This window comes from Nuphar pumila, chromosome 2 (assembly GCF_984573655.1).
Source record: "Nuphar pumila chromosome 2, dmNupPumi1.hap1.1, whole genome shotgun sequence".
Classification (NCBI taxonomy): Eukaryota; Viridiplantae; Streptophyta; class Magnoliopsida; order Nymphaeales; family Nymphaeaceae; genus Nuphar; species Nuphar pumila.
Window position 1 is genome coordinate 16429534 of NC_143250.1, and position 12074 is coordinate 16441607.

At 37.8% G+C, this 12074-nt stretch overlaps 1 protein-coding gene and 1 long non-coding RNA gene across 3 annotated transcripts; one reads left to right on the forward strand and one right to left on the reverse strand.

The window, feature by feature from the left end:
• The first annotated feature begins 895 nt into the window (after positions 1 to 895).
• Positions 896 to 5756, forward strand: LOC149844885 (transcription factor PIF4-like). 2 transcript variants are annotated; one of them, XM_089995344.1, is made up of 9 exons: positions 896 to 1023; positions 1773 to 1968; positions 2132 to 3107; positions 3788 to 3886; positions 3960 to 4025; positions 4290 to 4355; positions 4443 to 4721; positions 4809 to 4908; positions 5371 to 5756. In XM_089995344.1, the coding sequence occupies exons 2-9, from the start codon at positions 1856 to 1858 to the stop codon at positions 5373 to 5375; spliced, it is 1704 nt and encodes a 567-aa protein (XP_089851470.1). In that variant the 5' UTR covers positions 896 to 1023; positions 1773 to 1855; the 3' UTR covers positions 5376 to 5756. The 2 variants fall into 2 exon arrangements, with proteins under 2 accessions (XP_089851470.1, XP_089851471.1); XM_089995345.1 differs by having other exon boundaries at positions 4821 to 4908.
• A 3584-nt stretch (positions 5757 to 9340) lies between these two features.
• Positions 9341 to 9946, reverse strand: LOC149844886 (uncharacterized). The gene is made up of 2 exons (XR_016430149.1): positions 9891 to 9946; positions 9341 to 9752 (listed from the first exon to the last, which is right to left on the reverse strand). It is a non-coding gene; the product is annotated as an uncharacterized LOC149844886 (long non-coding RNA).
• Positions 9947 to 12074: the final 2128 nt, after the last annotated feature.

A 12074-nucleotide genomic window follows, 5' to 3' on the forward strand; every position in this document is an offset into this window, starting at 1 on the left:
GAAAAGCTCGACTTGATCCCCCCTCTGAGCCGGTTCACCGAGACGTCGAGTGTCTTGAGGTTCACCAGCCCGGAGACGTGGAGCTCTCCCTCGAGGATGTTGTAGGAGAGGTTCAGGTAGCGGAGGGCGGCGTACTGGCCGAGATCGGCTGAAATTCGTCCACTGAGGGCGTTGCTGGAGAGGTTGAAGGAGTCGAGCACGGTGAGCGAGGAGAAGCGCGGGTAGAGCTCGCCCTGAGACGTGGAGTAGGAGAGGTCGATCCCAATCACACGTCCCCCTGAGCACGTGACTCCCTGCCAATGGCAAGGCGACACATCGTCCTCCTTCCATGCCTCATACTTCCCATGGTTCACTGTGTTATCCCTCTTGAGGCCTAACCCGTTTATTAAACGTGTCAGCCGGGTTGGCATACCCCTAACACGAACCCGACCCGTTTAATAAACGGGTTAAGCAGGTCGACCTGTTTACGACATGAAACCGGCTAAGAAGTGGGTTGGCGGGTCGTGTCAGATTTTGCCACCCCTAGGTTTAGGCCATTCAGCAAAAGGACACGTACCTCAAATATCGAACTCATAACCTCCTTTAACTTGAAACCCTTAAGCTGACCCACCCAACCTGGTATGAGTATTTGTGAGCTTGGTGCAAAACTTGAACCATACTCCGAAAACTAGAAGTAATTTAGCCATTTAACAAATTCACCTATCCAAGTTAATTCTTCTCTATCTTTTCGGCTTTTTGATATATAGGATATTTTCAATCCTTAAATAGAAATTCCACTTCTTATGTTATCCTTCATCCACATTAATTGAGAATATATAAATTTCAGTGGATGTGGGTCAGGCTTTAACCATGGTTAACAAACTCTTGTTAAATGGGGTGAAAGTCTACAGTGTGTGTCATGTTCCTTCTCTGTTCTCTTAAAAGAGTTCGTGGCCGTGCGGGTTGAGTAGCAAACCATGATTGATGTACTCTACAAAAAATTTCCTTGAGACCGAACAGTGAAGGAGGACGTCACTGAACCAGGTGGGTACCTCTCCTTCTATTTAATTGGGGCTTACTGTATTTCACAAGTTTTTTATGGTGTCCTGAGAACTATGCATTGACAGTGTTTGTTCTTATGGTTGGTTCATGGTTTTCTTCTTCTTCTTTGTTTACATGAAGTTGGTTGCGGGTGTTTTACTGTTTGGCATAGTATGGTCTAGAAAATGGATGGGTTTGTGATTTTTTTTTCTGTGCTAGGTTGTGGCAAAGTGTTGAGTCTTCAATCGTTAGTTCATCAGTGTTTTGCTTCTTTTCCTTCTTTTTTTGTAGGTCTGATTTATCATCTTCGGTTTTGAATTTTGTATTGTTTAATGCTTTTTCTCAGGGGAATGAGTAATTATTTATTTTTTGTGGAATTTGGTGAGATGTGCTGTTAATTGAGCAACCATAGCGGGTTGATTTATTCCGAGACATTTCTACGAGTTTCTCCTTGATATATGGTCTTTTTCTGCTACTAAAAATGGGTTTCTAGAATTAAGTTTATTCTTTATTTATTTAATTCTTTTTTCTTCTTTCATTGGATGTTTTCTGGATTTTCTTGTGCCATTTGACATCTTGTTGGTGGTCCGAGGGCTGGTTGCAGCTCTTCTTTTTTCAATTTCTTTTCTTCCTCAAAATAGTTAAAATTTTGAAATTTATTTGTCTATGATATTGCTTCTTTTGTAATTTTCATGTTGGTGGCTTCTCGTTTGATTACCTGTCCCTGTTTTAATAACTCTTCTGTTGTTTAGGATTTTGAAATTCAATTAATCTACTTAAAAAGCAAAGTACTTCCACAGTCCCATCTGAGTGAGAAGGGATCTGTTCTGAAGCGATGAATAGATGTGTTCCGGATTGGTTTATTGAGGAGACAACAAAATCTTTTCCAACTTTTCTTCAACCCTCAAAGATTGAACGAGTTTCTGGTCATCAAAATAAAAGCATGGGGTAAGAACCAACTCGATGTTGCTCCCTTTCTTTTCCTTGTTCTGTCTTCAAAGTTTAGTTTCTTTTGCAGCTTTCTTTTTATCCAGTTTTGCCTTTCAAATTTAGGATATATCTTAACAAGTTCTGTTCGCATATTCACGGTTGTCTTTACTTTGCGTGATAGACAAGAAAACCATGAGCTTGTGGAATTGCTGTGGCAAAATGGTCAAGTTGTTTTGCAAGCCCAAAATCACAAGAATCAATTGGATCGTTGTAACGGATCAAAGCCTAATATGAGATTTGAACAACCTGCTAAGAACGACTGCATGACTCTGGAGAAGAACGAAATTGGATGGACCCATCAATCTTTGGCTCAAGGGGATGAAACTGCACCATGGCTGCACTGCCCTCTTGATGATCCATTTGAAGAACTGTGCTCAAATATTTTTGATGAAATACCAACCACAGATGTAGTTGAGGTTGACAGACCAAGCAAGGAGCTCCCGGAACGGGAGAAGGCAGTAAAACAATGTGTTTCTGATGCTTTAACCAAGGGTCAAGAGTGCAACGCTGGTAACCTGTCCAAGAACAACATAGGCAGATCAAAGTTTGTTTGTCAACCATCATCCTCGTCGGGTTTTTTGGGTGAGCCAGTTGGAAACCAAGCTGCACCACTGACTCTGCCCCCTAAAGGGCAAGTCACTGCCGACTCAAAGCCATCAACATTGCATCAGGATGCTGCCAAGGTGATGAACTTCTCACATTTTTCTCGGTCCCCAATGACTTCTATGGCTAACATGAACCCAATTGGTGAAATGCTCGGAGACAAGTCAAAGAATCCAGTCAGAAAATCTCTAGGTGAACCATCATCTGCTGCAATTGGGCCAAATTGTTATGAAATACATCAGAATCAGATGCAGTTCGATCCATCCTTGGTCTCTAATAAATATAGTAATAATGTTTTACCTGTGGAAAGTGGTCCTTCACAAGGGCTATTAACCACAGGTCAGAAAGGACAAGGTGTTGGTGACATGCTAGAACAAGCTTCATGTTCAGATGCATCTGGTAGCACTGCTGAGAAGTTTGCGAAGCAAACTGCTAGCAAGAATAGCCAGAAAAGAAAGAGCAGGGATGTTGAAGAATCTGATTGCCAAGGCGAGGTCAGTGACAGGATTTCCATGCAAGTTAGTCTAACAAATATTCACTATGACTGTCCTGGTAGGGGTCTGCCTGACCCCAGCTTGATTATCTGAAACACACACACACACACACATACTGTTTCCTTGTGGTTTATTTTATTTTCCTTGTATAGGTTTGCACTCAGCAGTCTTTTTCTTATTGTGCATGGTGATTCATTCTTTTTTTAGCAAAAACTATGAAAATGGACTTGACTTTCTCTTATAAATATACCCTTAATCAGTAAATTATTTTTTGGCTGATACAAGTAATGCTGATTTTGTGAAAGAAAAACTAGGATATCTATGCAGCCTCATAGAGACCTTTACATGAGTAATGATATGAAAGTTCTAGTTACAGTTTAGCTTGCTATTCGTACCTTTATCAATCGCCTACTAACCCATTTTCTTAGTGAAAAGGATCATATAATTGATTACGATTTATTCAAGTTTCTCTAGTTATCCACATCGGTGTCTTTATTGTTTAAATTGAGAAGTCTTTGGATGAAGAATAAAGGCTACCTTTTCTCAATCTTTTTCTTAATCCTTCTTAAAAGGAAAATTTGTAGGGAAATTGAAAGTAAATGTTTGTCTGCAACTATTGGTTTACGTGGATGGATTTTCTTTCCTGGAACCAAATGATAAGTTATTGAATAACCATGCAGGGTGTTGAATATGAATCTATTGAAGCTAAAAAGCCAGCCCCAAAATCTTCATCATCTCGCAGAAGCCGAGCTGCTGAAGTCCATAATCTTTCAGAAAGGGTAAGCAGTAGTAATGCTATCTCAATCTTGCAACTAAAATACCTTAACTCCCGTATGTTTTTATCCAACACAGAGACGTAGGGATAGGATCAATGAGAAGATGAAAGCACTGCAAGAGCTTATACCTCATTGTAACAAGGTGAACTTTCTTTTTCTCTTTACCTTTTTCCAGCTAATGGAAATTTCTGGATACTCCATATGATTGAAGCTATCGAAATTCTTTTGGTAGTTGTGTTCTAATATTGGAGCACACTAATGTGATCGATACCTCTAATTCTAATGATTATCTAAATAACATTATTTTGTACTCTTTTTCTTTTAATGCATACCCCTGATTAAAATTTGCAACCATTTTTTTGGATTGTTAATTCCCAAGAGTGTTTTGTCAATTCTTATTATTCAGTCGGACAAGGCTTCAATGTTGGATGAGGCGATCGAGTACTTGAAATCTCTTCAATTGCAAGTGCAGGCATGTGATTATATATCCAATTCCTGTTTTATAATTGCTTTTCCTCACGTTTGGATTAGTGTTTTAACTGTTTTCTGAGTTTTGCAGATAATGTGGATGGGTGGAGGAATGGCACCGCTTATGTTTCCTGGTTTCCAACCTTATTTATCACCATTGACTATGGCTCATGCACCTCTACCACCATTACATGGTTCCATGCAATTGCCTGAGGTTCCACTGGTGGGCCAATCTAGAAACCCTCTCCCTGGTTCAAATCAATTTCCACAGTGTTCTTCATCTGTAAATCCTATGCAAGTTCATGATATGAATTTCCATGAATATTATGCACGCCAGCTCAGCCTTCAACAGATGCATATAGCATCACAGGTTGGTTGTTGTGATCTTCTGTTCAGTATTATTGAATAGCAGAAAGCCAACACTTGTTTTAGCTCATTGTCCTTTTGTGACCAAAAGATGATGCAGCAGAGTCCGAGAATCCTTGAAACTCCTGGTGGTAGCAGTGTCATTCGTGATGTAGGAGTCCGACGTGAAAATCCCCAATTTTGCAAATCAGGTAATATTGATATCCATTACTCACGATTGATTTGAAAAAGGGTGCAAGAATTCTTGGACTCATGAAATGGAAGCTGCTGAAAATCCTTTTTCCTTTTATTCTTAAAACCATCCTTCTACTGTTGGCATGAAGTATATGTGATGCACTCTATCTTTCCTGAACCAGAACGACTGTATTTTGCATCACTCCATGGTTTTCATCACAAACAGTTACAATATAGTAAAATTTACTGTACAAATTTATCTAAGACCCTGTCTTTACATGTTAAAACCTGAATAGCTCTTAATTAATAAGGGTGGTTATGATGCATCACGTGAATGATTGCATTCTAATCTCTCTTTTTTTTAACCAGAATCAATCTTTGAGACGGATCATACTGATACAATGTGTATTTTATGCTGTGAGAGAATTGTTTTATTATGACAATGGTATGTTCTTGCTTGACAATCTCTCATTTAACAGATTGAACAATTGGTCGATGAAATTTGTGTACCTCTTTGATATTTTTGTTGTATCTTCATGTGCAACAAAAGTGTCAGAGCCACTGGAGAACCTGGAGTACAGAACAGCTCATGACCACTGACAGCTCAACTAAAGAAATAGTCTATACTGATGTGATCGAGCTGGTAATTTGTACACATCAGCCGAGAGCATCCACTAAATTATTTTAAGTAGAATTTGAGCTGTTATTGTGATTGTATTTATCGTACTCTTGACATATGTTATGTTGTATTGGATGTTGAGCCAGTTATAGTTTAGAAGCAACCCACTGGGCTTGTTGAGCCAAAGGAATTGTAACTGACCATGGCTGGTTCATAAGATAATAAATTGGTGTAATCTTGCCTTCACCTCTTGCTTCTGTTCTGTTCTGCAAATGTCTAATTCACTGTGTAATTCTCGAAGCAACAAGCATTATTTCAGCACTTCAGAAATGTATAAAAAATTGTGTGATTAAATATTTTGCCTTTCCATTGTTTCTGGGGAAAAGCTTATGGTGTTCTGACGTTATGCACAGGTTAGTCCAAAATGTTAGTAGTTCATAGTACTGTTCAATTTTTCACCTTTACGCTGTGAATGTCCCTATGCAGAAGTCGTAATTTAGGATCTCGTATGAGTTAGTATTAAGTGAAAAAATACTAAATTTTGGGTTCTACTTTATGATTCTAGGCCAGTGGGATCATATGGTTTGGCTGTGATTAGATACAAGATACATTGCTGAGAGAGGGTCCCGCCATCATCAACCTTGTCCTTTTAATCGAGTCAATCCATTGATCGGCCACTTGTTGCTTTGGTTGATACCTAAATAGACAGTGTGAGCCCCGGGATTAGGATGTGTCAGAAAGACAAGTTGAAAGGAAAATGGTAAAGCAGTTATCACGTAAATGCTGTGTAACTTATAACCAAAAAGGGACTATTCATTTAGGAACATTTGGTCAGAGGACAAGCCATATGTACCTGTCTCCTTTTTCAGAAATATAGTGCATGCAACTCTACAAACCACAATGTTGAGCCTTTTCTACTGCAAAGGATGAGAAGGAATCCTTGTGATGTGTTCATGAATGTTGTACTGGTGCTACTTACTAAAAGTGATCATATTTTTTCCAACACTTTACAAGATTCCTTTATGCTATAAGAATCTGACTCTGAATTAAGTTTTCAATTGTCCTCTCTCTTTCATGTAAGGGCATGCGTGTTTGGACCCTCTATGAAGTGATTTGGATTCACTTTCACATTTGAATAGAATTTATGCAACATCTGAAAGATACATGGCCATGCGATTTAAACACGCTTTGAATGAGATTTGCACATAATAAAAGAATGTAAATCCTATTCACAGACTGAAGAGTCTGAACGGATTTACGTGTGAATTTGATGCATGTGAGGAAAGGCGAAGCAAACATTTTCTAAATTACTGTCTTCTAAAATCAGTGTCATGCTCAGAAAGAGACAAAAAATTCCTTAAGCGGGAGGATGACATGTAATGTTAGTTTTGAATTGGTTTTTAACTAGACTATAGAACTCTTTAAAACATGTGAAAACTTAGTATTTGAATCTAAGGAAATAAAAACAAAGTATGCCTACTATAATGATTTACAAAGTACCATAATAAGAGAACCCCTCCTTTTTGACATAATCAGAGCAGCTCGCTATACATCGGAATGCATCAATTCAAAAGGTTCTTTTGATGAAAATTTTTAGTTTCAAAAGAAATTATTTTCATTTTATCAAATGTAAAATCATTAAGTACAAACATTTTTTGCTTACAGTGTTTTTTTCAAAAAATGAAAAGAGAGAATTTTGTGAGTGACCTAATCTTTTATGCTAAAGAGCCAATCAGCTTTCTTGATTGAAGGTTTTGCGCCCAAACAAGCCTTAGATATGAGAAGGAAGTCTAACACCCATAATCCAATATTTGAGAAATGAAAAAAAGATTTAAATTTAGTTTTGGGATGACTAACATTTGGAACAAAAAAAAGCTTTAAATTTTTTTTTAAGGCTTTCAATGTTTTTGACATCCAAAAAAGTACCATCGGACAGTAGAAACATATGAAAAAAATTTGATGCAACAATGGAATGAGAAACTCATGAAAGATAGATTAAGTGAAACAGAACTTTTTGGTGGTAGAGTCAATATAAATAGTTGTTTATTTAATAATTTCAACCTATGTTTTACCGGGTAATATGCTTATTAAGGCAATAACTGATAGCTTAGCTGATTCAAGAGAATGATCATATATAACAGAAAAACACGCGGCTCAAACCCCTAAAAAAGGCAACAGTGAAGAAATTTTCTCAATAAGCAGAACCCTGACAGTGCGATGCCGCATGAAGGTAAAAGGTTTAGCGTGCAGGACGAACAGCACGAATGGCATCCATCATTTCCAATGAATTTAAGCAGTAGTAGCTAGCCCATGCATGAAAACCAGCATAGACAGTCTCGATTCTGAATTTCACATGGATGCCTCGTGGGTCAATCATGACTGAATTTAAGCAGTACTTGTGAGTATTTTTAGATAAGCCACTACCGTTCCAACCACTCATGAACTCAATCAAGCCCTTGTTTATTCCATTCAAGGACATGTTTGTCTTTTCCTTGTAATGTCCTCTTCCATAAATGGAAAGAAAGACAAGCTTGAAGCCCCCACCAAGAGAATTGGCTATGTGTCATATTCTTTCCCCTTTATCCTGATAGTGATAGGCATCATATGGATCGTCTGCTCGACCTTAGAATTATTTGGCAGGGCAGTTGATGGCTTTGACGGTCAAGAGAGAGAGAGAGAGAGAGAGAGAGAGAGAGAGAGAGAGAGAGAGAGAGAGAGAGAGAGAGAGAGGTCTACAGGAAATCCAAGCATATGAGTGCAGATGACATTCATGTGGGATGCTGCAAATTCAGACCCTCCTTTTTAATATTTTTTGTAGTTTTACTAAAGGTTGTTGATGTCAGGGCTGGGTCCATTTTGAACATGGCTACTATTCAGGTTCTGATTCTCCTTCTAAGCCTATTCTTTATTTTTTTTTTGGCTTCTGTATGCTGGATTTTGAGAACTAGTTCGGTGGAAATTTGGTGTTCCCCCTTGTCCCGAAGTAGACAACTTTTCTTGGTTATCTTTTAAAAAATTAGCCGGTTGCTGATTATTGCATGATTCTATTAATAACGTCCACTAGCTAGATTTATCTTATGATTGGTCATGGCACGCACACATGCAGATGGCGAGGAAGAGTATTATGACATGGAACCATCTCACATGGGTGCCCGCACGCATAGAAGAGAGCAGTTAGTCATATTAATTGTATGTGATCAATCATTGGTAATATTCAATCCCCACCGTGTATCTCGCTTGAGATATGTGAAAGTGGGGCCACGCACACCTTATTAGATATGCATTATGCTCTCTAATATAAGGTAAAATTTGTGAACCCTGCTCTTAAACCAGTTCTTATTAACATGAAGGGGAACTTGAACACGTAAATGAGTGGTCATAAAATATTCAATAAGGTGCCACATGGTTTCATTTTTACGAACCTTATGCACAAGAACGATACTCTCTGTCTCTCTTACAAATCTTCATGTCGACGAGTGTCAACTATTTTATCTATTTTCTTCAAATTACAAGCTACAAATTGATGTTTTAGATATCAACTATTATATATAATGTCTACAATTATAATCTTTTTTTGTTTTGGATAACATTGCTTTGGTGCTCCTTTATTAAACCCGACAGACATACTGAGCAGGTTGGTTTTTTCCTCAACTTGGCGCCTCTTGATCCACTTGACACCAAAGTTCATGGCTAACATCCATCGTAGACCCAAGTTGCAATCGGGTTACGTATGTTGCTTTCTTTGAGAGTCACATAAATTAGAAAAAAGAGAAAAACTGTGTGCAAATTGGGTTGCAGGACCCGGCCTAGTCATAGCCTTATAGGCGAATGCCAGCAAACTATCATTTATTATATCCTCAACTATATAATAGTGACTGTCAGCTACAGTGGCAGGCAAAGCTGCCCACAATTATTTCATCAAATAATGAGAATAAAACGCTACCAACAAATTTCTCAAGCCATAGTTTTGCACTCACAATAGCAACTGTGATAAGAAAAGAATTACGTCACATGGACGCTCTTGGCTCTCTATCTAAATCACCCTGTATGCTAGTCTTATTGAAAACTTCGTTTCCGTGTCCATGTGACATAGATGGAGGATTAATCTCACTTGGGTTGGCCTTGGTTTTGCTCTGATCTTCTGCCAGTGCCAAGATGTGCGTCCTGTTTGAGGACATCTGGGGCCCTCATTTGTGCGTGCATTGAATCACACAGCTCATCATGGCTGATATGATCAGGCAGCTATCAATCAAAAAAAAAAAAAAAAGATCAAACAGAACACATGCAACAAGCAATACTGCAAGCAACAAAAAAGACGGTGAAAGAAGAAAGTGACAAATAGGGAAATGAGTTAGAGATTAAACTACGGAAAAGGACGACCTTTGCTGTATGTTGTTGTGGTTGATCTGCGGGAGGTTGCTCTTGATGAGACCTTGTGCCTTCTGACGTTGGCCTGTAAGCCTGCATGTTGTCTGGAATTTGATATCTTCTTTCCCTCTTTCTTACTGTGAGATTTACTTTGGGAGTGAAGGTACCACTTATATAAAGAAAACTTAAAAGGTTGGCCTCATCTCGCTCCCTAGAGTAAATGGGGTTTTGACACGTGTCCCTTTGGCCATAAGTTGTTAAGAGTACAATTCCCGGATGTCCAGAGAAGTTCGAAAATGTGGCGATTGAAATGAGCCGAGTCAAATTGACAATGCAAATGGAGATTTCAAATTACTAATCCACCAGAATATCCATGGAACAACCTTGGATCCACCGTTTTGGCAAGATAAATGATCATAATGGTGCTGTCGGGAGCCAAGGCATAAAGGTTTCTAGAGAGGCACGCCATATAATTGTGGATCGACATTGGCCCTAGGGATGATGTGAATATAAATGTGGGGGATCATATGACCACATTTTTTTAAAAAATTTATATATTCTATTCTGTACAATAATGCAATTGAATGAAATATCAGAATCTAGGACGGACGTGTTAGATGCTATATATTCTTTGTTGCCTTTTGCACTGTGAAATGCTCACTATTCTGTGAATTGCTGATTAAACTTTTCAATTTACAGCTGTGTGGACTTAGATAACTGCATTTTGTGATGGTGCCACAAAGATAGTAGCTAGATATAAGTATTCATATCCTTCAAGGGACTAAAATGCTGGCAAGTGTCTGACAATCGCATTCTGTAATTCAAGTTTCAAGTATATTTTTTGTCTTTGTGTTAACATTTGTAGTCGTACACTCGTACTGTTTGAGCTCGTTCAACTCATGTAAGGTTTGAGTTCTGTTCGATCTTGAATTAAGCTTGAACATGCTCAAGCTTGTTCAAGTTTGATTTAGGTCAAGCTTGTGAGTGTTTGTGCTTTTGATCACTCGGCTAGGAGTTATATAAAATGGAAAATAAATGCATTTTCCGAATTTCCCTACAATTTTTGAAATCCGCTCGAAGTCCAAATTCACAAATTTCTGTCTTTAAAAGGATCTTTTTACCCTTTGCAAAAGCGAATTTCCTTTAGATATGAGAATTTCCTCCCAAATAGGCAAATTTTTTCCTAATTATGAGAATCTTCTCCCAAATATGTGAATTTCCTCACAAATATGCGAATTTCTTCCTAAATATGTGATTTTTCTCTTGAGTTTCACGTGATAGATCGCTACGCTCTCCGGATCTTGCAACCACTCGCTAAAAATTTTATCCGCATAATATTTTTGCAGAAATCCCAAATTTTCAATAAACTAACATGCAAATATGGCTAATTTTCTTCCCAATAAAGTAGATTCGCACATCAAACATGTGCGTCTTCTCTATTTCATAACTCTCATGTGAAATTGCTTTTCTTGAAATGTTGTACTATGCTTTGTTTCACAATAGCCATGCAAAATACATAAATTCACGTGCATGTCATGTGAATAATTGAAAACCTGCTCACTTTCGCAAATACCAAACGAGTTTTACATATATAGTATAAAATTGATGAGGAAGCATTAAAAACTCTGTTAAGAATAAGATCCTCCAAGTGATCCGCAACATTCACACATTGGACATGAGATTAGCAAATGTTTTGATGACGTAAATGTGAACTTCCTCATTTTTTTATGAATGTCCATATTAGCATTAAATACGACACTTCGATATTTAAAAGTAATTGTTCGCATTTTAGGGACATTTTTTTGTGATCCCCAACTCCTTTTGCCCCACCGTGGTTCTCTTGGCAAATTTTTTCAGTAACTATTTTTGGCAACTATTTTTCAGTGGAATTCTTCGCCGACTTTTTGAGTGTCTGGAACATCGTCAACGGTGAGATATTATGGTAAGCACATCATTAACAGTTGAAAAAGTTATTTTTTGAAATTTCTGAAATGAATCTGTTTTTTCAACTGAACGTTGGCATAAATTAATAATTTTAGCTTTCTCTTTTCCTGTTAAATAAAGAGATAAATATGCAACTCTAAAAACAACTTCATATTTTACCTGTTTATGTAATTTTGGCATTCTCTTTTTCAGTAAGCATATTTTTTTGACATTCTCTCTTTTTACATTTTTTTTTTACTTTTATGCATGTTT